The sequence below is a fragment of the Aythya fuligula genome, chromosome 25, assembly GCF_009819795.1.
Source record: "Aythya fuligula isolate bAytFul2 chromosome 25, bAytFul2.pri, whole genome shotgun sequence".
NCBI lineage: Eukaryota > Metazoa > Chordata > Aves > Anseriformes > Anatidae > Aythya > Aythya fuligula.
Window position 1 is genome coordinate 5805281 of NC_045583.1, and position 27670 is coordinate 5832950.

At 45.2% G+C, this 27670-nt stretch overlaps 2 protein-coding genes across 3 annotated transcripts in view; one reads left to right on the forward strand and one right to left on the reverse strand.

Annotated features, from left to right (window-relative positions):
* CEPT1 (choline/ethanolamine phosphotransferase 1) overlaps nucleotides 1-8273 on the reverse strand; it is a 30656-nt gene extending 22383 nt beyond the window's left edge. For both annotated transcript variants that reach the window (XM_032203136.1, XM_032203137.1), the window contains exons 1-4: nucleotides 8218-8273; nucleotides 6395-6796; nucleotides 2667-2814; nucleotides 1550-1691 (exon numbers count right to left, since the gene is read on the reverse strand). In XM_032203136.1, the coding sequence (XP_032059027.1) occupies nucleotides 1550-1691; nucleotides 2667-2814; nucleotides 6395-6790 (686 nt within the window). In that variant the 5' untranslated portion in view covers nucleotides 6791-6796; nucleotides 8218-8273. The remainder of the gene's footprint in view (nucleotides 1-1549; nucleotides 1692-2666; nucleotides 2815-6394; nucleotides 6797-8217) is intronic.
* Nucleotides 8274-8376: 103 nt separating this feature from the next.
* On the forward strand, nucleotides 8377-22965 carry DRAM2 (DNA damage regulated autophagy modulator 2). The gene is made up of 10 exons (XM_032203171.1): nucleotides 8377-8426; nucleotides 8857-8998; nucleotides 11457-11549; nucleotides 14009-14167; nucleotides 14872-14939; nucleotides 15502-15641; nucleotides 18086-18263; nucleotides 20979-21061; nucleotides 22099-22191; nucleotides 22628-22965. The coding sequence occupies exons 4-10, from the start codon at nucleotides 14037-14039 to the stop codon at nucleotides 22733-22735; spliced, it is 801 nt and encodes a 266-aa protein (XP_032059062.1). The 5' UTR covers nucleotides 8377-8426; nucleotides 8857-8998; nucleotides 11457-11549; nucleotides 14009-14036; the 3' UTR covers nucleotides 22736-22965.
* The last annotated feature ends 4705 nt before the right edge of the window (nucleotides 22966-27670 follow it).

Consider the following 27670-nt stretch of genomic DNA (forward strand, 5'->3'; position numbering starts at 1 on the left):
TTACGTCTGGGGAGGTGGAAGTTTCAGAAAAAAATCATACCAAAGTGAGAAGTGGTTAACAGGATCTCAGATCTAGTCTCAGATTTTCTTGCCACAGAAATGAACGTCAGCTTGTGGCAGTCTATTAACCTTATGACACTGTGCAAATGAAGAAACAGATGTGTTTACAACATTATCTGTTATCTGAAATAATGATATATATTTGTGCGCTTACTGCCTTCTCTACATATTGATGGATCATCAGGTTTTCATAACATACAGCCATGCAGAACACAGGATCCGCTGTCTCCAAATATAAAGATTCCTCACAAAATCTAAGAACAAACATTACAGTGAACACAAGGAGCAATGCACCCATTTGTCTAAAGCACAAAGACAAATCAGGTACACTTGCTGCTTCCATCTGTACAGTCAAGCACATGCCAAGTTTTTTGTTTGTTTGTTTTTTTCCTGTTTTCAGTCAAAATACACGAACATTCATTATCAGGGCCCCATAATGATCAAAAGGAGCTAAAAAGCATTCAGTATTGAGAGCTCCATTACAGCATAAAAGAAAAAAAGCCTAAGAACGTACAGGTTATGAGTCAGATGTCATCAAGATCTAAGTATCAGAAACTATTGACTGAAACTACTCTGCTTTGGTACAGTCAGAATTAGAACAGCAGTTTAGAAATAAGATTCTCAAGAGAATCTGTATTAGTATTCTGCCAATAAGAGCTGCTACAGACTAGATGTCCGTAACTGAGATGTTTTTGCAGTAACTGAGATATGGATAACTCAGTAACAGACTAAGTAAACAGTGCACATTGTAGCATTGTTTCAAAATCCCACACTAGGAGCAAATTTCAGAAGTTTTCAGATGCAAATTCATTCTGCAGCTTGTTAACTTGAAATATATTTATTAGATTACATGACACAAGTGCAGAGGTAGAACAAACGTATGCTTCTGCATGAAGCTTGGTGAATCCCACAGCTCACTGAGTCCTTGGGAGCTGTTTACACACCTACCTTCATGCACAAGCAAATGAGACCTTGGCTGTTGACTTTCTAGGCATCGCATTTCTGCACCATTATTAACAGAACCACAATCTTTACTAAAACAGACTCAGATTTTCAACTTTCAGCCACAATGTCAATTAATACACCGTATTTAAGAGTTATGCTTAACAGCAAAGATTAACCATACATCATCAAAAGTCAAGGAGTATCAAGAGAGATAGTTAAGTCAGTTTGCCACCATCTGACAAAGGCAGCCAAATATCGGGGCTGAAGCCCCAAGTATTTTCCGCTATTTAGGTTTAAATCACATTATGAGCTCTTAAGGTGGAAAAAAGATACTTTACCACTCCTAGAACAAGCTAAGGAACATTCAGTATTAACTGTGGATTCAACAGCTATTAAATAATGCAATAATAGGTAATAACTATTACAAGCTTTAAGTACATAAACAGTTTACTACTACTCTAAACAATCTGAACTACAGTCACAAAGAGGAACTAGACAGAAAAGCCATTTAACTTTCAGTTTTATTTTCAGCCAAGGTACTTACATGCCAAAACGCAGCGTTCCAGAGACGTACGTCTGCCAGTGCGCGCAGTAAAACATGAACGTTCCAGCAAAACAACAAAAGAACATCCAGTCAGGGTTCGTTCCCAGCTGCACAGCAATACAAGTTCCCAAAACCACAAAGACTGCAGAAGAAAATCAGTCACATGGTAAAAATATAAAGTGCGTATGTGTGTAAAGATCCTTACCAAAAGCAAATCTAACAAAGGACCCAGACAGGAGCAACAGCGCGCAGGTATCCTGATGAGTTTTACTTCATAGACATTTATAAGAGTTGATCACTTCCATTGAAAATACAGACTGTAAAGAGCATATTAAAAGTCATATCGGTTTTCAGAAGTCCTCAATTTCAGGGTTTCTAAGTCTCTTACATTTTCACTGAAGTTAATGAGATTAGACATCAGCAGACTCGAGCAATTTATGCAGTGGACAGTTTGGGGGTTCTCTTGTATCCAAAGTTTGCTGAACGTGTTTTTCCCCATTTTCTGAAGTTTTATTATGCCACTAAGAAAATCCAAGGTTTACCATTTAAGATTCATAAGGTATCTATGCATTTGTACTTATTTTAACACACAACTTTGATAAAATACTAATAGAAATATAATGCATAAGAGCTCTCAGTTATTTAAATTCTAAAGCGTCCGATCATTCTTTTGCAATGGGATTAAACTTCAGGCTGGCCCAATGAACTCTACCTACCTAGAAAGGAACTGATCTGACCGACACTAGTCAGACTTCCACTGTCCCATTGTTCAGGCTCCATAAGTGCCTTGCAATTGTTCTGTATAAATTAGATCTAAATTAATATAGAAGAGCACTTTAGCTTTTTTTTTTTTTTTCAGTAAATTTGCAGAACCAAGACTGATAAAGCATACACAAAAAATTGCTGGCTCGGACTGAATAAGTCACATGCTTAATTTTCAGCATAACACAAGAGAAGGCATTCAGTTGATCTATTGAAAGAAAGTTGATTGAGAAGCTAAACCACCAGAAACATCAGCGGTCCACTTCTTCAGTAAAGGAACATTTTCTTCTATTCCAGATTTGACCCCCTGAAATAGAGTCACTTAATCCTCATACTTAAGTAAAAATGACAATACCTGTGGAAAGCGAATCACAGCCATGATCAAAAAGCTCTCCTAACGGAGTACTGCTATTTGTCCTTCTTGCTTGTTTCCCATCTATAGCATCCAGAGACTGGTAAATGAAAAGGCCACATGCACAGGCAATGTATGCCCAGGGAGGTGCCTAAGAAAGAAATTATCAGTGAGGGGAAAAGACAGTTTAAAGTTAAACTTAATCCTTCTGGTTTAAAACACCTTAAACTCATTTTACAGCTTTGCATTTGCACACAATTCCTTACCTAGAAATCTACCAAGTCGCATGCATGGGCCTTCCAGTAGCTGGCCCGTGCAGGGGCAGGCAGAGGGGGTTATGGCATGTGAAATGTTAATAAAACAGAAGTTACAGCTCAGATTAACAGGTATAGTGCATATTCTAAAGCAGGAAACCGCTCTGTACATCTGAAAAAAGACAGAACTACATGTGCAAAGTGGGGCACAATCAAGCTCTTGTCTAGTTTCTATTTCCTGTAGAGGAATTTGTAAGTTGTTTGAGTGAGGTAGAGATTTGCATGCTTTCTTAGCCCCCAAAACATGCAGCTGCCTCACAAACGCTGAGCTCATCTTCACAAGACCTCAACAAGGTGTCACGTCCCAAAACACTGCCAAATACAGGGCATTACCAGGCTGCAGAGGTATTTGAGAGCTACGTGACCGTATAGTGCTTAAATTGTTAGACTTCAAGTTGAGCCACTGTGTTTCCTGAGACTTCTAAAGCTTCAGGGCTCCCTAGCGCAGCACCTCTACTACCAAGTATTTTATTTTTGACTACCACACATCAGCAGCTTTACCAAATCCATGTTAATAACTCTTAATACCCATATCATGTCTAGCAATTGTTACATCTGCTGAAGAAAGCAAGGTATCAAATCCCTGCTAGACCAAAGCCTACAAATCAAGCTTTTTGCTGTTCCGAGCATTCACCACCACCACAGAAGCCAGAGGGCTGCCATTAGTTACTCAGCCTCAGTTTTATGGGTGTATAAACAGGTATTATTGGTTATTTTGCAATCTTCACATTTGACATTTATAAAAGTGATCATTTCTGAGCAGCTGTATTTTACACCTCAACAAAGCCCAAACAGAGCTATGAGGCTTAATCAAGCTGCCTGGTCTCTCATAAAGCTCTGAGGCTTGAGTTCTTTTGGTCTACGCAACCTTGACTCATTTGTAGCCCATCACATTATTCTCTTGCATTGTTCCTGCTACAGTAAGCAGCAAAACAGCTCCTCCTGCCTCAGAAGCTGGCACCACACTCTGCTTTTAGCAAGGCGCCTATACAACCTAGCACAAGAACGAGAGATAAGGGGATAATGCGTGACCCAAAAAGAAAAGGACCACGTGTGGGTACATTTCTGTTTCTCATACGTAGACTTTTTACACAACATTCAAGTTTTCTTTGGCGTTGTGCAATTTTATCTACAGATTTTAGAAGTCAGACTGCTGGCGCTTTCATCACCAGCGTAGGTATTTCTACCTAAATGATATTTGTATCTGTTTAAGATGTCATGGATCCCCCTTTACATGAGTTTTTGTTTGTCCTGTTTTGTTGGTTCCTGTTTTGTTTTCTTAAGAAACAAAAGCGCAGGCGTCTTCCCATTGCTCAGAGCTTTGCTAGGTGAGGTCCCCCAGCTCAGCATGCAGCAGAGCAACTCATCTCATTTCCTCTGGCTACCAGTGGAGCTGCAAAAGCTACGTTCCCATGACTCTTCCTGTTGATGAAAGGTGTAGCCAAGTTGCTTTTGAAAAAAGCAGAGCTAAGACTGAGCTACAAGGCAGACCCAATTTACATCTGAAAGCAATAGCGCTTTCAGAAGAAAACTGTTTCTGGAAGCCTGAAGTCCCATTTTCTTCCCAGACAACTACTTGACACTTAAAAGCAGCAGCTCGCAGCTCTGCCACTGAGCTGGCATCCTCCCTGTCATGCCAGCATGCAGGGCTGCAGTGCCATATGGCAAACTAGATCAGGCTGGAAGCTACCTCAGCAGAAAGTTATTTTTCAGCTAAAGTGAGAAGACAAACCCATTCAATAAGCACAAAGCAACTCTCAAGCTGTTAAACGTGCAATAGCTGTAATACAGCCAGCTATAGCTCTATCACCTTCCGAACCGTGTAGCTTAACACATACTTCCAAAGTTTTATCACCAACCAGAACACAACAGTACTCAGCTTTATGCTCTGGTTCTGTGGCTGATGCCTTTATCAGAGTAAGAGGCAAGTTAAAACAAAGGTGTGTAGCAATGGCACTGCCTGAACGAGGAAGGAGCTGCTCTAAGCATTCACCACTCAAACTTAGTATTCACTTTACATCTTACACTTCCTAAATTCCACATTTTTTTTTTCCTAAAACTATCCATTCCAATGGATTGCTAGAAGGCAAACATCCTTTTACTACGTCATATATGAACTGGGATGTGCAGGGCTGAATGCACCAGCTTACTATTTTTTTTTTTTTTGAGAGCTTATATAGGAACAAGCCACATGCCACTCAACTAAGAAGCATTCTCCCAACCTGAGTTATCAGCTCTGGTTACAAAGAAGCCTAGACATTTCAAAAGCTAGAACCCGTAAGATCTCCTCCAGCTATTTGGTGTGTAATTTATTTTCTGTATCAGATAAATCCTTTTCATTGCATTCACATATGAGTATCTTTTAAGACAATAAACATTCAAGTAACAGAACTTTTATAGTGCTCAAAAATGAAAGTCTTCTCCTACACCTTATCAGGCAACTCTGAGTTTTCTCCCTAGCGAGGGAGAAAAAAGTCTTTGAAGCTAGTAACTTGAAATCCCTTAGAAAGACTTTGTACCCTTGAAACCAGGAATTACACGAAGTTGAGACAGTTCTGACGAGGACAGGTCATGAGCTTTTAGTGCATCCAGAACAAACACAGCCCTGGCTTTCAGCCAGCCTTCTCACATCGCAGACCACAAGTGGCTCACTGCTCCAGGAGACTACTGCGCGTTCCCACACAGCGTCGTGTCTGCAGCCCTGACCTGAGCTACTCGGAAACACGGGGCCTGAGAAGGATGCAGAAGGGCACTCGCTTCATTCAGGACACGGGGTTTGGGCATGTCAGCCAGGGAAGGAAGCTCTCTGTCTATCTCCTGAGCTACACCTCTCCAGTGCTCAGTCTGATCTAGGGCTGCTCGCTGTGTTGCAACTCCATCTGGGTCGGCGAACAGAGCTAACTGCCAGCCGAGTCACCTTGCATTGCTCATCGTGTGGCAACTCCGAGAGCTAAAGGTGACTAACCCAGTCACAAGCAGAGAAAGCAAACTGCCAAGAACTCCGCACGCCATGCACGCAAGAGATGTAAACCCATTTCTTCATTGTCTGTACAGGGACTCAAGCACATCCTCAGAGCAGAGCTGCTATCAGAAGAGCTGCTTTGGTACCAGGCCCCATTTCAAGTTGGGACTATTGCCCCATGGCATCCCTTCCATCAGCCCTCCGGGGAACCCAGTTATGTCACTCAGCAAGCAGCATGCTAACCCCAAATCCCCACATGCTCCTTTTGCATGCAGGCACTCATTTAGATGCCCAGGCATTAAAACCATTCACAGAGAACAGCCTAAACGTACCAGGGCCGTGGGCTAGGTAGGGAGGAACAGCTCCCACAAACACAGGAGCCCACCAGGGAGCAGAGCCAACTGCTGCCCGATCGCAGCAGCTGCCTCAAAGGCCGACAGAAGCCCACCACTTACCTGCTCTGTAGCTGTTGGGCAGTAATATACTAATAGCAGAGTTGTAAAGATATTTATTAACAGTCCAATGATGGTGATCAGATTCGGGGCAATCCAGGCTGGAACTCTTCCGACTAACCATTCCCAGTAACCTTGCATTAGAGGTTCAAGCAGCGATCGTCCAGCGCTCTGGTATTTGTGTTCTTCTAACCGTTTTAGCTGGTGCTTTGACAGGGGAGGTGTAGGCAGCTGAACTAGTTTGCTTAACACGCAGCCAGCGGCAGGACCGTGTCCACAGCCCGCGGGGGATTCCAGATGTGACTCCCCACATCGCCTCTTGAGGTTTCGATGCCCGCTCATGGATCGGGTGGCGTCAGAATTTTTATTTGGCAGATAACAGCTGTTACGGAGAATCATAAGACCCTGCAACATAAAGGGGTGAGACATACTGAAGGTGAAGAACATGGGGGGATTTAAAGGTACCAGAACTTTCTAAGCAATGCTCCACAGAGTGTTTTATCCGCCAGCAAACCAAAGAAGATTTTATAAGAGCACTCCCTTAGAAGAGATATTTGGAGAATTGCTGAGGAAAGACAGGAAGCAACTGTTCTCAACACAGTTATAAAATAATAAGTTGCACTTGTTCTCCTTTCCTGCTGCCTACTGAAGCAAATATCCTGCAATCACCAGCCTAAATTTCAGCAGCAGCAGCAGAAGCTTACACCACACCACTGACTTGCGTTACAGACCACAGCACACTCAGCCCTGCACATCGCTCTCCTGGGAGAGTGAGTGATGTGTAACTGATGCGCCCTGCTTAGCTTATCAATTGATAGCGCTAAGAACAGAACAAATACAGAGAAATCTTAAGTTAAACAGCTTTGAAGCAGCTTTGCCTCTTTGCTGAGGAGCAGCAACCACTTAAAGGCAGTTGTAAGAAACAGTGATCTGAGAAATGCTTGTATCAGTTTTGCCATGGTGGCTGTTTTCTTGTCCAACCTAAATCAGGTGAAAGCTCATTGTCTATTCAATACTTAAGACAGGCAAGAACATGCCAGAGCTGTGAAGCTTTAGCTGGTCGGAGGCAGCCTACAGACACCAGCTGTGAGAAGATGTGGGGCTACAAACAGCATTCCCAGTGCCAACAAGGAGCCTTGTGGTGCAGCCTCTCTCCTGGCATGTGTGCACACAGACAAGCAGAGAAATACAAGGAAGGAAGGCTACAAAGGAAGGTCTGGTATTTATCTAGTACAGTCAACCTAAGTAAGTAAATAACCCTAACTGCTAAGCAGAATGAAGTCCATGAGAGGAAGATAAGTTATCCCTGGGACCGCGAGCAAGTCACACACCGAGCAGGGAAAACAAGCTAAGTAAACCAAAGGTCAGCTGTGGCACAACACCAAGCGCTCTCGCTTCCACCCTCCGCTGCTTAATTAGGGCAATTTCCCACGGAGAAAACCGCGAGGGGAAGAGGAGAAAGCCAGCACACTGAGCCCTGCTTCGGCCGGAGCCCGCTAAGACGGGGACCCGCCTCACTGACCCCCCAGGGGGCCCGGCCCCAGGCCGAACCGGGCCGAGCCGCCCCGCGGGGCTCCCACCGGGGTCAGGGAGGGGTCGGAGGGGGCAGAGGCGGGGGGCGGGGGCAGGGCCCAGCCTCGGGCTCAGCCCCGGCCCGGGGAAGGCGGCCTCGGTGCGGTGCAGCCCGGCCAGAGGGGGGGCGCCCAGCCCCATGCCCACCCGCAGCACGGCCCCGAGGCCGGTCCCGCACGCCCTACACCGGGCCGAGCCCCGGAGGAGCCGCGGGGAACCGGGAGGGAAGCGGGGAGGAGGCGGCTTGGCCTTACCTCAGCTCCTCGCCCGGGCGGCGCCTTTGCGACACCTTTTGCGACGGCCGGAAAGCGAGAGGGGGAGGGGGGCGGGGCGAGGGCTGGGAGGGGGGCGGGGCTTGGGGCGGGGCGATGCTGTCGGGAGGGGGCGGGGCTGGAGGCGGGGCCCTGCGGGGGGGCGGGGCTCGGGGCGGCACCGCCGCGGGGCCGGCGCGGGAGCGGCCGAGGTAAAAGCGCTGGGGGGGGGGGGGGAGGGAGAGCCCCCAGGGGACCCCTCAGGGTCCCCCCGTCCCGCCCAGCCCCCCTTACCCTGGGGTCGCTCCCGCCGGTGACCCCCAGCCCGGCCCCCCCGGGTCCCCCACACACACCCCGGGCTGCCCCCGAGACCCCCCCAGTGCCCCCATCGGGACCCCCGAGACCCCCACCTCAGCCCCCTCCTGCTGCCCCCCTCCCTCCCCTTCTCCCCCCGCTCCCCCCCAAGTTGCCCCCTCCCTCCTCAGCCCTCCCCTGTTGCCCCCCCAGCTGCCCCCCTCCCACCCCAGCCCTCTCCCCTCACCCCCAGCCCTCCCCAAACTCCCCCAACCTCCCCCAGTCCTCCCAGTCACCCCCAGTCCCCCCAGCGCCCCCAGCCCCGCCGTGTCCCCGCTCTGCCCGCAGCACTCCCGGACTTCAGCGGCTGCCCCCCGGCAGCCCCAGCCCGCTTCGTCCCGGGTCCGAGTGCCCGAGGTCAGCCTGAGGGACGAGCTGCCACCGGGACATCACGGCTCGAAAACCGGCATCGACACCGGCATCGGCACGGGTACGTCCCAGCAGCACGGTGCCCGTGCCCCCCTGCTTCTCCCCTGGTTGTGCCACAGGCTCAGCACCATGTGGGGGGCCTGGCCTCGGCCCTCTGGAAGCTCAGCTGCGTGTACGGAATTAATAGCGAATTTTTTTTTGGCATCTCTACTAAGAAAACTGCTCAAAATGAGTCACCCATCGTTACCCTGCAAAGCCGACACGGTTCCTACCTCCTTGCTCCTAGTCCCTGGGGGATTAGCGACCTTTACCCGCTGGTGTCGGGCTGACCCCGGCAGTAAGTTGCACAAATGAACGTATTCAGGTCCCTCCGTGGCTTGTCCCCGTCCAACCTTTGTGCTCACCTAGGAGCGCACGCAGCAATTTGCTTTCTCTTTCTTCCTTCAATGCAGCCTTGGAGGGTTTTGCTGTCCCTTAGTGTGGCCTCACCTCTGCCTGTGTGCTGGGAGAGCAGGGCAGAGGCAGGCTGACAGCCGGGTTGTCAGCGTTAATGTAGAAATTTGCAAATTTCCACACATACTTTCAGCCATCTTTTCAGCATTATGTTAACTTTCTGCCATGAATAGTCTCAGTCACCTTTCGTTTTCATTACATCTGTAGTTTCTATTCCACATGCTGAAGTCAAGCATGTGCAGATGCTGGTGCACACTTCCTGCATTTAAAGAAAAACCTCAGAGATACTTATTTTTAAAGCGCTTGACTTGCTCTTGGTAATAATTTAATAATATCCACCACAGGAAGGACCTGTGACAGTTGATCTGGGGCTTGACCCCCTGCTTTAGGACACAGAAATGCCTGCAAATTGGGATAAACGTTTAAGAAAGCATACTTGGAAAGAGAGGCCATCCACTGCCATTATATAATCAGCTGGCAAAGGACCTAGCTGAAAAAACAAGGAGGTTGAGCATGCTTTATTTCCTACTGTTGAAAACAATAGGGCAGGATGAGGCGCTAATAATAACTTATTTTAGTGCTGTCCAGCTGACAAATTGCAAGGCAATCCCGTCCTGCCGCCAGCGCTCTGAGATGCCTTTTTGTGCGCCGTGCCCGCCCAGCCACTCCTGCTTCAGAGCCCCATGAGCTGGCAGGGACACGACGAGGCTTCAGCCTGAAGCTTTGTCGAGCAGGCAGCGCCGTAAGCGCATGCAGCGATCTGCGTAGAGCAAAGCCCATGCCCGGTGCATACAGTCTGCCCGCATAACGGCGAGAAAAATGACTTGATTACCCTGAAAAAGCTTCAAACATCAAAGAAGATGAAAGGAGATGAGAAGAATTCAGGACAGACCTTGACAGAGCTGAGAAGGAGAATTTAGCGGACAAAATTTACAAAGCGGTTTTATCATCAGGCGAGTTTGGCAGGGGCTGTACCCACGGAAGGGCAGAAGCAGGGCACAACCCAGCTCTGATCCCCAGGCCGTTCAGGTGTGCCAGCCCGCGGCTGTATGCACGGTAAGAAGTCTTCCTGGCCACAGCTCTGAGTGTTCCTGCAGCAACCGCACTGCTCTGCACACCTGACCACATGAAAACGGTGGTAATTTGTGCCCAGGCCATAGCTGCAGGCTGTGACGGGATGGGTTGTGATTCCCGGTCCTGACTGACGGAGGCTGGTCAGCAGCAGGGAGCAGACACTGCTGGTGAGCATGGACACCCTTCTGTGTGGGGAGAGCAACACCCAGGGGGCACGTCAGGAGCAGCAGCTCTGCTTTACTAACCTCACCTTAGCCCAGATTAATTTACCTGTCTACGTGTGCAAATACTCCAACGGGCAGAGAATTTGCCTTGTGTCACTTGCCCCTACCAGTCCACATGGTGCTGGTACCCCAAAGCTGCCCAGCACCCACCTATTGCAAACAGCTGTGCAAGCTCACAGATTTCACCAGCTATCAGGAACGCAGCGCAGTGTCTCATCTCCAACAGCTTCTCTGGTGTATGAAAATGGCAGCATGTGAAGAGAAGACAGGAGCTGTGGGATCTCTGTTTAAATGCAGGTTGTGTGCTGCTGTGCTTCAGCACTCATCCTACCACATACTTAGCACAGCACCAGCATCATGTCAGGACGCCCATTCACAATGAAACAGGAAGACACCACGCTTTGTCCCCTTCCTCATGTGAAAAAAGTGATGTAGGCATTGGTTTTAGTTGCATTGGAACAGCTGCAGCCTATTTTTTTCCTGGAAGCTTCTCATTTCAAGTTAAATCGTTCTATAGAAAGGTCCTGTGAATCCAAAAGTCCTCAACACCCGTTTTCCCTCATTGCTACCATCCCATCATGCACGTGCTTCATTTTTTAAACCACTGGGAACATAGAAAAAACTTCTTGAGTCAGGCCAAAAGTCCATCTAATCCAGTATCCTGTCCATGGCAATGACTAATAGAAGGTGCTAAGAAAGAGAATAAACAATATAGAGTAAAATGTTTAGAAGTAACACATCTTGATTCTTTTCCTTTCTATCTCAAAGATTAAGGAAAAAAATGAAGCAAACAGAGAACTTCAGGAAGATGACTTTGGATTACTCTTGAGGTGACATTTCTTTTGACGTCCTCATTCACAGGTGTGTGGCTGGTTGGTTGGTTGGTTTCATGCAAATCTATTAGCTCAGAAATAAATCTAAGGCTATAAACATTTAAATGTTAAAGGAAAATTAAAATCCAAGCATCAGATTGACCACTTGAAGTTTTGAGTTACATACCCAGGCATATAACACCTGTAACAGAGAATGCTGTGCAAAACACATTTCTCTTTCATGCAAATTCCCGATTTATTCATATGAGAGATGTGATTGTGAACCTATATTGATTACTATTTTTATTGCATTACAGTCGTAAAATAAAAATCAACATGAGAAGGCAAATGTTATGTTGTATTTAGTTTAAAAATGAAAGTTTAAGGGTCAGAAAGTAAGCAACTACATCACTCCATTCTTATTAACCACATCCTTTGTTTATCTGTTACCTAGCATCTTCCTGACAAGCAGCTGAACCTTTAATTTTATGTAATTACATATTCTTTTCAAGGGCTTGAACCACTAATTTTGTAGGCTTAAAAGAAGCACAAACACAGAACAGCAACCAGTTTCTGGTGAATGAGCAATGTTCATTATTCATTGTTACGCATTGTCTGATGAATCTATTGAACTGGCCTCCTGCAAACTCACCTAGACATGCTTACTAGAGAAGGTCAGCAAAACGATACACCCTGGAAAGACATGCTTGTGATCAAATAGCACCTGTGCAGTACGGCTGCATCAGCAGAGAGATGAGTGCTACAGAGTGAGATGTAAAGAAGGTGATTGGCTCTGATCTGGTGCAAAATTCACCCATTTTTGTTCCAACTTCCTTTTTCCTCCCATGAGACTTTCCAATCTTCATGCTTCTTATCCTTTTCTCCTTTTTTTTTTCGAGTCTCTCACACTCCAAGCAATTCACACCTCCTAAGACCTCTCAGTCCTGCACTTATTCCTGTTTTGTCTTGTAATGTTATTTTCCTTTTCTCACACAGTGTTTGATCTTTGGATGCCCTTGGATCTGTACTCTATTATTTGTTCTTCTCATTTTCCCTGTCTCATATTGCATTCACAGGCTTCAGTTTCACCTATGCTTAAACACTTCCTGTACTCTCTTCTCAGTGGTGTAAGTTTAAGGGAATGCTGTCAGCAGAGTATCATTCTGTGCATAAAATGCAGACCCCAGCATAGCCCATAAAATAAACCCTCTAGAGGGTTCTCATCAATTCGTACAAATACCTGAAGGGAGGGCACAGAGAAGACAGATCCTGGCTCCTCTCTGGTGCCCAGTGCCAGGACAAGAGGCAGTGAGCACAAACTGAACCATGGGAGGCTCTGTCTGGGCATCACGAAGCATTTCTGTACTGTGAAGGTGACTGAGCACTGGCACAGCTTGCCCAGAGAGGTTGTGGAGCCTCCTCCTTGGAGATCTCATGAAGCCATCTGCACATGGTCCTGGGCACCCTGCTCTGGGTGGCCTTGCTGGAGCTGGGGCTTGGAGATGAACCCAGACATCCCCACCAACCTCAGGCATTTTGTGATTCCAAAATCAGAAATCAATTCAGCTCAACTTCATATCTGAAGCCAGTAGGAAGCTCCTTCCCTCTAGCAGCAGCGCAAAGAGGAGCCCGGTTTTGTGAACTCGCTGGGGTGACACAGCTGCACGTTACTGCTCTGACCGCCGGTGGCAGAGGCACAGAGCTGCTCTCAGGCTGGGGCTTACAGAACTGGACAGAGGTAGCAGTGTAACACCACTGTAGATGGGCCTTTTTCTCACACCTTTAAAGACAAAGCAGCTGCTACACTACCACCTGGAATAGGCAGTCCTCGAGGCTGAAGGTTACAGATGGTAGCAGTCAGCTTTTGCTCGTAGATATCTGTGAGCTTATTTAAGTGATGCTTGTAACAGATGTTGAGTCACACATCATGACAGGTACTAAATGAGTACAGATATTAAAATAATTTTGGGTCATTTTCTACCCAGTTGTTTGCTAGTGGAAATTTTAGGCTTTACAACAGCCATTATCAGTTAAAGTGTCACTATTGGGACACATTCTCTGTCAGCATCACTAATTCTAACATGGTGTTATGACTTGGTGATCTTGAAGGTCTTTTCCAACCTAGATGATTCTGTGATTTTATGACACAAGGGTAAGAAGAAAATAGTCAGTTATTCATAGTGACTCTCTTGACCTTTTCCTGGCAGCTGCAAATGCTGAGATGCACAGTAAAGTGGCTCTACTGGTTTCTTTTCTCATGATCTCCTAAGAATTTCAGAGTGAACGCTTCCAGATATTATTTCTGCTTCTTTGTGATTGCTTCCGTACTGTGAAGTCAAATCTCACATTGGGTTTGCAAGACAGGTCTGAGAGCAACATCAAATCCACTTCACCTTGGCATAGCCTTTGTAAAGAAGAGTCATCCTTGACAACAATGGTAGACTGTATGAATAGGCAGCTTGCCTCAAAAAAAATTCTCAGTAAACCTTTTTATTCAATTCCTCACAGTGTTCAGAGGTTAGAAGTCAGCTCTGCAATGTGGTGGTTCCAGCAAGGACTCTCTTTCTTGCCTGCGTCTTTGGTTGTTTGGTCAGCTGCAACTTTCGTGTTTTCATACATCACCGCTATCGTCCTACACCACGTTGACCCTCTGGTGCCCTACATCAGGTTAGTAATGTGCAGACAATGCCCTGATAACTGTATCACAGTATTGAATTGGCCTCTCACGCTTCTGAATTCTTCCCCAACTCCAAACTTTAAATACCAGCTTTTACCCAACAGCTCCAGTTCTAAAGTTGCCTACAAATTGCTAAACAAATTCGTAAGTCTATTCAAAGCTCTCTGTCTATCTAATCTGTCCTTTATGCTGTGGTTCTATGAATGTATCCTTAAAGTGATAATGAACAAGAAATCTGGGGGTGAGTCTCCAGCCCTGTTTGGAGAACAGCGTCTTGCTCTCTCCAGGCTTGGTTTTGTCAGTAAAGCTGTACTGTAATCTACAGTGCCAACTGCATACCATCAAAGCTGTATGTATGGCCTTAATTTTGGTCTTTCAGATTTCCAGGTTCTTCATTTCCCAGTTTTAATACTCTTTATTCACCTTTTATTGTGGAATTAAGATCAGAATAAAAGGAATAGCTATACCAAGCACATTAATTTCTTGTTCTAAGGATAGCAGTTTTCACTGTGCTTACATGTATTTCTAGAGCTCTAGAAACGAGTACAGTATTGTTTGAGTAATGAAAACAGTGAAAAATAGCTGGGAGGGTTTTTACAAGCTTTCTTATGGTTTCTTTGCAGACTGAAATAACTAAAGTTGTATTGCAAGTATTTTTAATATAGATATGTATCACTCCATTCATCTCTTCCAGTGATACAGGGACAATACCTCCAGAAAGATGCTTGTTTGGGATCATGTTAAATATTTCGGCTTTCTTGGGTGAGTATAGAAAGCTGTCCATGGCAAACTGCATGCAGTTCTGTGATGCACAGCATTTGAAATGGTTTCCTTATTCAGATCATTAAAACATCCCATAATTCTCATCAAAAGCTAAATTTTAAGCAATTAATCCTAGTTCTCTTAAGTAATTCAGAGAAAAGTATATTGCAGGGATTTACCCACAAAGCCAGCATGACAATTGCAGATTCCAGAAGGCCAAAAATACATTTAAAAAAGACAAACAAAGAAACTGTTACGAGAAATAGAAATGCAGAGTTAAGGCAGTCATCTTACTTGTGCTGCAGTTACGGAGAGGGGAAAAAACAATATGTTTTTCAAGTGAAAGAGATAAGGTATTTTCCAACCTTAATGATTCTATGATTCTAAGAAAAATCCAATAAGTTATTTCAGTTTTGGCTTCCGAATTCTCAACTGTCCTATTCCTAAGACAGTTTTGGTATTTTAAATAGATGCTACTGTCACTCAGCATCTTCGCCGTTCAAACAAAACAGTTTACTTGACAGCTTAAAATCTTAAACACATTTGTGATTTTCATTTGCAGGTGTGGCTACCATGTATGTCCGTTATAAGCAAGTTTATGCTTTGAATCCAGAAAAATCCAAGATCATCAAGCTTAATAAGATCGGCCTGACACTAGGACTGATAAGCTGTTTTGGACTTTGTATTATTGCAAATTTCCAGGTTTGTGCTTTGCTTGCAATGTTTTGAACCTGTCCAGAGTTCTGTTTGTTTGTTTACTGAGATACCTGTCTCAGTAACTGGGGGGTTATTAAAGGCAAAACTTTTGAGGAAAAACTTTTTTTTTTTTAATCAAATTCCCTATAGAGAACTGTTAATAGTTTGGAATTTCTTTACATATTTTTTATTTGCTTTATCCACTGGAATTTGTGAGCAGACATTCACAAAATTCAAAGCCATTTAAAAACAAAAATCAGAAGTTTTGCAAGAAGCAAACTCATCTTGCATCTCCTTGTAGGAGATTTGAAAGCCTTAACTCCAGATAAGAAGACCACAACTATATCATATTTTAATACGGGAGAATCAAGTGTCAAATAGTCAAAAACTGTTAGAACTAGAAGTAAAGCCAGCAAAAACACCCAACCCCACAAGAACTCTTACTCTGAAAAATCTTCCCTCCTAGGTATCTTTTCCTGCAAAACCTGTGCAATTGTTGAAAACACTGCAATGTCAACCAGCTTTTGAATTTCTCCCAGTGTCTCTATGTTTTTTCCTCAATATTTTTTTTCCCTTGCTTTTTCAAAACCAGATATTCTCACATATCACACCATCAGCAGGACTAGATTCAGGATTGCTGGCTGTTACACGCAAGACGGTTGTGTACTTGCCAGCCTCATCATATTAATTACGAGCTGGATTTTTCAGGGGTCTGTAGTAGTGCCTTTAGCCACTAGAGGCTGCAGTGGCTCCTGCTGGATTAGGGCCAAGAAAAAGCGAAACAGAAAAACAGAAAAGCTCCAGGAAATCTCCACCTTTTTTTTCTCTCATCTCCTTTCCCCACAGCACTGCTCTCCCAATTTTTTCAGCAGCCCATGTCTCAGAAACTTCAGTATGCTGACTTTTTTTTTTTTGGAGGCCTCAATCTATATTTTTTAGAACTCTAGCCAGACTCACTGGCCACAGCCCCTACCAACATAACCACCAAGCAAGAGCTTCCAGGTTGTGTCTAGCTGCATGATTGTCTTCCACCACTGGTCAGGAGAGGTTATATCTACGTCTTGTAGATAATCAAAATGTAGAAAGTGAGTGTTCCTTTATTATATAGTTTCTGTGACATTTAATCTTGAGCAAGAAAAAAGTGGAAATGATGTACCTACATATCCAAGTGATGCTGAGGATTGTCTAGAGGCCATCCCAGAAGCAAAAGGAGCTAAGGCCTATGAAGTCCACTAGTTACTGAAGACAAATGAATTTGAAAATGTACAAAGATGCTTAAAGGGAACAGCCATCAGGCAGAGCCCCAGATAAGCTTTCACTGGTTGGGAGTAAAAGTGATGGCACAAGGCTCAGAGGGGTTTTGATTTATGGTGTTCAGCCAGTGCTATGGCTCAGTTCTGGCTGTGGCTATTGATTTCTCACATCGGAGAAAGATTCCTCTCTGCTGACACCTTACTGAGCAGCACTGGACACACACCTTTACAGCTTGGCTATTCACATGCAAATTGTTATACTGCTGTGGATGCAGCAGTTAAATTTCATTTAATTAATCTGTGCACAGAGATTGTGAGGAAAGGGTGATTCCAATTCCTGATCTTAATAGCTATTCAGTAACATACATAGTCTCATTCATTAGGGCATAAAAGATTACTTGCAGAATTGGATTGCAGAAGGGCTGCCAATGTGGTGTACAATTGACAAGATGCTTTTTATTTGCTGTGTTTGGCTACTTTGCTCAGTCAGGGATAAGAGGAAAGGACTGAGTGTGACGTAGCTTGTAACAACATAAATTTCGAGTTTGATTGTTTTTCTTGGAATAGCTTCTAGGTTTAATGATTATTATTTGACAGTTGATTCTCCTAACGTGTTTATTACTGTTTGATTCCACCTTGTTCCCTCTGAGTATTCTAAGATTCTAATTTGACAAGCAAGGCTTGTTCAAACTGGAGTCATTCAGAGCAGCACTAAACCTCATTATCTTTAACTTCTTTGCAGGGGACTAGGATTGTGCATCATGTTTGTCCTCTATTGCATTATCCTTCATAGATGCAGAAATTCCTGGGATAGAAATGTTCAGCAGGTAGCCTGTTGTCACTCTTGCACCCTTCGCAGCTGCAGGGATTCCGCCATCCAGTTTCTATATTATCACCCAGTGTGGTAGTGAGGGCAGCTTTTATAAATTCCTGTAGTTAAGATATAGTTGTGGTCTCTAACTTAGCCGCAAGAACTTGCCAAAAAACAGCAATACAGAGAGCTGGCAGGTGCTGGCTTCCAGCTAACTCTGAGATTTCCAAGAAAATCCACATGCTGACACAGTCCTGAACACTTTAGCTTAGCCTATGAGAAGATGATTGAGCGGGTGGAGTGTCAAACATTTACAAAAGAAAATATTCCCCAAGTTTAAAAAAAACAAAAGCAGGTTCTATACAAGCAGCGCTTTCTTTCCCTAGAAATGTGTTCTGTACTACGTACATGTGGTTGGAGCCTGCCTGACGTTCGGAGTTGGAGCCATTTACATGCTGGTTCAGACCGTCCTATCCTACCTGATGCAGCCAGAAATTCACAGCAAAGACATCTTTTGGATCCGTCTGACCGTGTTACTCTGGTGCAGCTCAAGCATTGCAAGCAGTATCCTTTTGCTGCAAAATGCAGCAACATTTATTTAGCCTGCCAATACGACAGAGTGTGCCACAGAAGGTCTGTCATCGTTAGACACACAGCTTGTATCATAGTATTCATGTTCAGTTTTGCAACCTGGGAACTAGGAAGAAGGGAGCCATCAGGTTAAGCCAGCTAGTGAGTCGCAAGCCAATAAAAAAGGCAAGAGTAGTTATCATCCCCTCTCCTCTCCCTTCCTCCTGCACCTAAGATTGAAAATCGCAAAATAAGAATTCACGAAGAGGCCTGACTGTAGACTGTGATTGTTAGGGAGAAAGGGAAGTGTACTTCAGAGACCGATGGTTTTAATGGGGGGAAAAAAAGCCAGGTAAGAAATGAATGTGTCAGCTCCCTGGTGACAGGAGTGCTGCAGCAAGTTTTGTAGTTGGATATACCTAGAACAGAGAAGCACCGAATGCAGCGTAAAAGAATGCTAGTAACCCAACTGTGTGCAGCAGTAGTGCACCATGCCAGCTGGCACACGGAGCACGTTTAAAGTGCTGGCATTTATCAGAGTGACAACTCTGGAGCACACTGCCAAGGTGGAGTCAGAAGAGCCATTTGACCTCTGAGCTCCTCCCCTGCCCATCCTGGAGTTCTAGATACAAGTTTCTGACACACGTTCCTTACAAGCTTCCCTTGGCTCTGAAACCCATCCTTCCCCTTACCTTTGAATTCTGGGTGCTGGAAACAGGAATGGATTTTGCAGAAACCAAGGCAAACCCATTCAGAAAGAGAGGCCTTTTCCTGTCCAGAGTCATTTACCACTCAGTAAACAACCCCAGCAGTTCTTCTGCTCACCCTGATAGACCTAAACGTTGTGTTTTGAAGATTGTGACTCAGTTGTGTCAAACAGGACTACAACACTTAAAGCATTAGGATTTACATTCCAAAGACATGAGTCCAAAATCATTGCCTAAACGCTGTCCCTTCTGCAGTTGAATCAAGGCCACCTATTTAATCCCCACAATTTTACTTATTTCTAGGCTGACAGCCAAAACTAACACTGAACCATACGCCCATTTCCCACTGACAGACCATCACTGATCATTGAGCTCCCATTCCTACAGCAAGATGATATAATCTGGGCACAGGCTGGTTTTCCATAAAGAAGTGAGAAAGAGGAGGCTGGATACAGAGTAAGGAAGTCATCTGTGAAACTTCAGAGAATTGCAGTCCATAACAGAAAATGTTGGTGCCAGGGAAGAACAGTATTTTTGACTTTGAACAATTGAGGGACAAATACAATTGGAGAAGACTAAAATGGAACAATATGAACTGATTCAAGTTAAGAGCCTTTTACAGATGCCAAAAAATCCACAAGCCCAAAATCTTTAGAGGTTCTTAAATCAATATGGTCTAACCAAAATTAGAGAGAAGTAAAGACAGCTGTAAAAATAATGATATGTACATACATTTGTATATGGAAGGGGAATAAAAGTGAAATGGTTAGAGTAGTTCCAAAGTAATGTAATGATGTAATAAGGGAAGGATAGTAAGAAGTCTAGGGCCATAGGTAAAATGGTTGTTTGGTTGTTTCTGGTACGGAATGACAGAAGGTAATCTAAAAATGCTACTTATCCACTGCTGGAGTGAGACAGAACTGTCAACACAGAACAAGCAAAACAGTTAATTAACTGCTCTGTAACCAGTGGAGAACAGGAGCCAGATATTTTGTATCACAACCATTAAATTCTTTTCATTGCAGTAGTAACTCAGGCAGAAAACTAACAGCTACTAAAGCTGCACATTTTAATTAGCAGTGAGCTGGGTGTCCTGCATTCGGATCAGTAACAGAGCTCCCTTGACTATTCACATCAATGTTTTAAATAGGCTTTGAAAGTCTGAGCATTCAAAGATGTTTGTGCCAGTACGGTCAGCCTCGTTCACTGCCAAAAATAATCTTGCACATCAGGAGGCTTTTGGTGTTTAATCACATTAAGGATTGAAGAAATTAATAGTTATGTGAAAACCAGATCTTTTGTAACTTAATGTTCTAATTTTCACTTGCAAAGGCAGTAGCACTGGTGTAGCATACTTTCCCTCTGTAAGGTATTGAAAAAGCATTATCTTATTACCCTAGAAATACCCCAGGTCTCTAATGAAATGAGGAATCATTATCATGTAGCATTTCTCCTTGGCTGCTGCACAAGACCAGTTATCGAACCCTGGGTGGACTGAAAGAGAAGCAGGAATGCTCGTAGCCTCCTTCTTGGCACTGCTGCTAACAGTACACTGTTTTGGCCTGTAACCCACACACCAGGGGTTCAAGGTGGTTGAGAAGCTGAAAAGCAATCAAAGAAAGGGAGGCACACACTATTAGCCTGGAAACTACTACTGCAAACCTGAAAGCACTAAGCACGGTTCACATAACACAGAAATTTTATGTTAGATCAAGGAGGTATTACAAGGTGCAGTGTACAGAGAACAGGGGTGATTGATGTAGCTTAGAATTAATCTTTTCCTGTGACATTAATCCAAATCAACTGTTGGAACAACCTACAAGTTGAAGAGAATGACGTGAATCTGTAAACATCACCATTACTATTTGTTATGCTGAGGAGACCTTGTGGAAAACACACAGAAATCTCCTTACAAACCCAGCTTGAAACAACCCAGAGCCAAGTGTGACATTTCCAAGTTGCTCAATCTTTGTCTTGAATCTTCCTTAACATATTTCTTTAGTGTTTGTTTCCTCACTTGTCTTGTATAGTGGCCTGTACGGCACAAATCTAGTGCAAAAGTTGCACTGGGACCCAGAGGAAAAAGTGAGTAGAAAAAGAAAACAAAACAAAACAGAGCAAAAAAATATGTGTGTTTGTTACAGGGTAAATAACATATCTGGGAATTTATTGCAGTTGTAGATAGCTAGGTGCTTTCAGGACATGTACTTGGGATGGGGGAGGACAAGGGAGCCTTAGCAGTTGAGCCAGCATGCAGCTGCTTGCTGAAGTGCTGTCCTGAGCAAAGCAGTTGCAGCTTCAAGCATCACTTTAAATTAATCTCATTGATGGGCAGTAACTGAACTGCTTCAACTGGTTGTCAGGATAGCCACCTATCTGGTCCACACTGATCAGAAGTTCCCAGTTACTGTTACAGGTAACTGTAAGCAATGAAACGTGCTAGCTGGTCGCTGTGAAGCAGAGATCCTAACTGCTGCTAGGTGGGTATCTAGTGGGGTAAGGTGGAGAAAAAGGCCAAAAGATACAGATGCTAGGGATGCCATTGAAATGTAAGTGCTGGGCATTAAGGGACACCAAGTGGCACGGAGAACAGGGGCTAGGGCACATAGGTCTCAGTGGCTCTGCCTCCATCCCTGGCCCTGCCCTTCCTTCTCCAGTCACTGCAGGAGGCATGGGAGGTTGCTGGAGAAAATATCATGCAGGCTGCTTTTGGAGGGCTTTTCCTCCCTCCCTCTCTGTAAAGCACAGAGTGTTTGTGAGGTTTGTTCACACCCAGGGAGACCCTCAAACTTTTTTGGAAGATGGGATTACTTCTGTAAAGGGATTTTGTTGCTGGCCACATCAAGCTTTTATCGAGTCTTCATTTTTTGCGAGGCGGATATGCATTTCCCAGTGGGAGAGATCTCAGGTGTGTGGAGCTGGTGTTTTCCTGGTTATCCTCACTCTTCTACTGAGTGAGCAGTTCATTCTGAGGGATTCCAGACACTCTAAGGAATTTTGTTTTCTGAATAGAATAGTTGTGGATTCAGGATGTCATATGTGCGAGCTGTCTTTGTGCCATTACAGAGTCAAGAGGACTTTCTAATACTGACTTTTTCCCCCTCTCTCTCACTGTTATACAGGGCTACACAGCTCACATCATCAGTACCGTCTCAGAGTGGTCACTAGCATTCTCCTTCCTCAGCTTTTTCCTCACCTATATTCGTGACTTTCAGGTAAAATGAATGTTAACATTAAGCGCTCTGCTTCTCTGAGCTCTAAATATCCTGACATGGTGCAAGGTGGGCTGTGTTCACCTGCTTCTGAGCTAACCAGTATGGGTCAGTTGTTGAGGCTGGAAGAGCCGCAGCATGAACAGCATTAAATGGTCCTTTCATCCTCAGTAGCATCTATTCCTACTGTGTTAACACACAGATCCCAGCCCAGGCTAGCTGTACCCAGCTTCACTTGCAGGATCTGTCCCAGTCACAGGGGAGGTTTGCTATAGGCTTGCAAGGCAAACTGCGGAGGCAATCCAGGACAGTATGGGAGCCGGTTTAGTAGTTCTTGAGCTGATCTGCATTTTGTTTTTTCATCTGACTATTGAAACTGTCCATGCTGAGCAAATGACAAGCCTGGTAAGTTGTGGTTTCTTTCTTTTTTCCTGCACAGAAAATTTCCCTGCGTGCAGTTGTTAGCTTGCATGGACGAACCCTCTATAACACACCACAGAGCTTTGTGGCTGATGAACAGACACTGCTGACAGCAGGGAGCATCTAATGAAGGTGAAGAGAACATGTTCTCAGCATAACTCAGGAATTTAATAGCAATAACAGTTCGCAATTATTTTATATTTTTTAAAAAAATGAAGTGATTGTATTCTACTTGACATGAAGGGCTTTGCTATTAACCCACACAGCAATGCAAATGTTATCAGTATTGTAAACGAGCCTGTAACATTTCTACACATGCCAATGTCATGAAAGAATTAAATGAAGGTTATGAAAAGACTCACGTGTCCTCATCACTTCCCTTACACCCAACAGAGAGGCAGCACAGAATTCGCCTCCCGCAGCACCTTGCCCTCTTCTCTCCAGTTTTCCTCGGGCCAAATCCTTCGGGAAGCACAGAGCCCCCAGCCCTGCCTAGAGCTGGGCTCCAGCCCCAACTTTCTGTACCTACAGCTCCCCCACTGGGACAGCTGGAACTGACCCATGACCAGCACGCTGCACCAAAGCCACTCTTAAGGAAAGTCCTCTTGGCACCACAGCTGGACAAGAGACAGCCAGTAGCAAGAGCTTCCCCTCTTGCTACAAGCTACCTAGCAGCCGTTTGGGCTGATGGACAGGTTTGTTCAAGGGTTCACGTGCAGAGCCATCCCCATTGCACAAGTCTAGGAAGATTTGGGCTATGCAGGCGGTGTCCTGCTCACTCACAGCGGATGCACCAACTCTTAAACACGCACAGAGCATAACACGGCGTACATCCTGGTAGCACTGACGTTCCTAATGCTCCCCTGAGACAGTCCCCAACCACAGAACCATCTGCTCGTTTCCCTTGCTGCTTCCAAATGCTGCCATACAGCACACTGCTAGTCCTCAGCCTGACCTTGTAGCGTGTCAGTGTGCTCCAGAGGCTGAGCTCCACCAAGCTTTCAGTGACAAGACACCTGAGAAGTGCCAGGGCACATATACTGAGCGTTTTCTCACAATCTCCCACACATTGATGTCACACCCAGAAACACACACTTGATCAAGTTCTTCCAAAGCATAGCAAAGTAAAGGGTTACATGTATTTGTTTATGCACAGACCTACCATATTATCAACAGCTGTCTTTGAGACCTATTTAGCAGCAATGGCTCAGCTTCCTTCCAAAACACGTAGCTGTAGACTTAGGCAATAAGCTCTAACGTGTTTCCTCCCACACCAAAATAGCTTGTGCTGACAGCCTCCTTCTCCCAGATTAAAACTGCAGTTGGGCTTCATTAGCACTTGCAGCCCAGCTCAGCCTGGAGTTCAGATAGTTCATTGTGTGAAAACAAGCTTTGCAGCCAAAAACCTGCCAGACTACTGAAGCCAGTGGAGTAAGAGGACAAGCAGACATGATTCAGCCCAGAAGGTCATCTGCATCCTGGGCTGCATCAACAGAGGTGTGACCAGGAGGTCGAGGGAGGTGATTGTCTCCCTCTGCTCTACCCTCATGTGGCCCTACCTGGAGACCTGCATCCAGGTTTGAGAAGAGAAAGCTCCAGGGAGACCTTATTGTAGCCTTTCAATACTTAAAGGGGTCTTATAAAAATGATGGAGAAGGACTCTTTACTCAGGTAGATAATGATAGGACAAGGGGGTATGGTTTTAAACTAAAAGAAGATTGATTTAGATTAGACAGTAGGAGAAAATTCTTCACTGTAAAGGTAGCGAGGCACTGAACAGGCTGCCCAGAGAAGCTGTGGATGCCCCCTCCCAGGAGGTGCTCAAGGCCAGGCTGGACGGGCCCTTGTCCAACCTGATCTGGTGGGTGGCATCTCTGCCTGTGACAGAGGTGGGGAACTGGATGAGCTTTAAGGTCCCTTCCAACCCAAGCTATTCTATGATTAACAGTGAGTCACTGAGGCCCAAAGGGCTCTACAGCTTAGGGGAGATTTCCCCAAGTATTATAATTTAGTTGCTGATAAATCCCTAGGGATCGAGGCCCCCCTGGAGAGTGGCACACTTGGCTACATGCTCCCTAATAAGGCAATACATAAACCCTAGTGGCTGGTTAACTGCTTAACCCAGAAAACATGAAGTTTGAGCTAGCAGAAAGCACTTTTCTATACCTTATTTAAGTCTTATTAGGTGAATGGTTTAACCAGATAATCACAACATGACATCTTTTCCTGTCCTGCCCTACCCTACCCTGGGTGTGCAGAGCCCTGCTGGGAAGGAAGAAGAGAGCCCCTTTCCTAGTGCTCAAGGCAGAGAGGCAAAACCACAAGTCATTCTTGCAGCTTCTAAAGGCAGCTTCTGTAGGACCCTGCCTGCTCATGGGACTTTTCTCCCCTTTCCCTTGAGGTCTGGCATCACTCTCCTTTCACCGCTCTCCCATGGATCACCATTAGGCACAGAGATTATTTGACATGAAGACCCAGACAGGCTGCCTGCCAGGAGCAATACCTACAAAACCCCGCATTTCTCTGTGGTGGCACCACTCAGATGAACTGCCAAGGACAGACCAGCACTTGAGCAATTAGCAGTGGCAAATTAAAAGCTCAGCAAACCTCACACCTCTGGTCTCAGCCACTAACACCTTACTAAGTCCCCTCCTGAGTGTGCATCACATCAATTTCTAATCCACCAAACAGGATGAGATTCCCACAGCTTCAGAGTCTGAGTACTCAAAAATGTTTGAGTTCTACCTAAAACACCACAATCTTCAGTGTGGGGGGAAAAAAAAAAATGGGGAAGAAAAAAAAAAAAAAAACAAAACCCAAAAATATCTCCTCTCACAAACCACCTTCATGTTCCCTAAGTACTTCCTAGATTTCTTGTTTGCAGAAACTTCTCCTCTTCCTGTCTCTCCGCTTACTAAAGGCGTGGGGATCGGTAACACCCAGACACACCTGACCGAGTGCTCTACTTACACCTTTCCATTGCACCCCCACCCCTTTCTGCATCTCCCACAGTTCGCTGCCAAAGTGGCTGCTCAGTCCCCGGAGGCTGGGCCGGGTCCTGTCCCCTTCAGCGAGGATGGTGGCAGCTGGTGTCCCTGCAGGGAAGTCAGCCTGTGCTGGCTGAGGATAGAAGATGAGGAAAGTCTGAACGCTTAAGCAGCCAACACAAGACCCCTTAGAACCTGCTTCCCTTGCTACAGCACTAATAGGGCCCTGAGGGCATTAGTGTGCTTTAATTGCCCTGAGCGACCTCACCTGGGACCTCCTCCCACCTCCTCTGAACATGGCCCCCGAGCTCTGCTTAAAGTCAGGCCTGAGCACCCAGTCATGGTGTGAGCAGCTGGGTTTGTCTTCAATTCTGCCTCCAGCTTTATTTCTTGGCTGGGCTTCAGACCTAGATTGTAGGTGACTTTCCTCCAGTCTTATATCCTCCGTGCGCCTCTGGTGTAAGTTTCATCCTGTCTCTGTTCACATCTCCTGCTGCTCCCAAGTACTCTGGGATAGACACAGAACTGGATTTATCATCTCATCTTGCTTAGGATTACCTATGGGTCCTGCCATCAGCATCCTGCCCTGGCCCAGCTCCCTGGACAGCAAGGGCACTGCCTGGGCTGCAGCAACCCCACTCCCACTGCTCCCTACACGGCGAGATATTTCTGACCACGCCTGGGGAGTTCCTCAGCATTTCCTTAAGGAGCAGCTGCGTTGGTGCTTCTTGTCCTTGCCAGTTCTTGTGAACTTGCTCTTTCTCAGCTCCTGGCTGGCAGTGGTACACTACAAGCTTGGGCTGGAGAAACTGCTAGTTTGGTGACCCCAGTGTCTTCTTATGAGGCTGTAGCTGAAAACAGTTCTCATCTGTCTGCTGGTGTGCAAGGTGGCTCTAAAGCTTACTCCTGATACAAGAACCACAACCTGCTGCAAGGACAGCGATGATGGTGGCATCTGCCAGCAGCTAATCATGGGCGATGGAGCGTGCCAAGGAGTCACAGCCCAGCTAAGATCCACAGGGATGCCAACACAGGGCATCCATCAGAAAAAGCCTGCTAAGTTGGTAACATCCAGCAACTGCTCGAATTCTCAGCAAATCTGCTTGGATTCTTGGGCTTGAGTTATTGGCCCTGCCACTTGGACAGCCCAGGTTTGTCAGACTGTTGAGCTTAAACACCACTTCTCATGCGTGATAGCTGGAGTACAAAAATAAGCATGTATTTCTGCTCAAAGCCAAATTGGTGGCTGCTGACTGGCTTTGGTGAGAGAATAATATGGGAAAGATGAAAAAGTGGTGGATGTGTTGGGGAAATGGCAGGTATTGTGCATTAATTTTAGAGAAGCATGACAAGGAGATGGGGCAAGAGCTAGCTAGGAGTTTGGAGTGGGATGGCGTATAAACTGTTCTAGCTGGTTCATCCTTTGTGCATTGAAACAAGGTTTACTATGTTCTTAGTCTTCCATTTGAAAAAGAAAAAAAAAAGATTAGAAACTGAGTCTACAATCAAATAAATAAATAAATAAATAAATAAAAAGAGTATTCCAAAGGACAAAATGTTTGCAGGTCACTGGAGACTGTTTAAAGAGTAAATGTGTGCCACCAAGACCAAAAAGACTTGGAGAGGGAGGAGAACTGGGTTAAGGCAGTCATTAGATGCTAGAAAAAAGCCTTGAATAAACTGAATTTACATCCAAATGGGCAGGCAATATAAGGGACAACAAACTTGTTTGCAAACATCAGGGGGTGGGGGAAGTGTGCTAGAAGGCTTTTAAGATCAAAGCATAAAATGAGTCTTCCAAGATAAGGCTATCAGAAGTAAGATACTGATATCTATAAGCATCACAAAAGAGCCTAAGAGCTTCCTACCCTGGGAGCTTTTGCCACTGGGAACTCAGATTTGACTGAATCTGAGATGCAGGTAGAAGTTTCAAAACAGTAACAAGTGTGTGAATTAATCGGATTATGTCCCCATGTTCAAACAAAAACCCTGAAGGAGTAAAAGATGAAACAGCTGGAATAAGTTCTTACTCAGAACTGTTTCAGTTCTGGAGGACAGGAAAGTGGCCAATATGC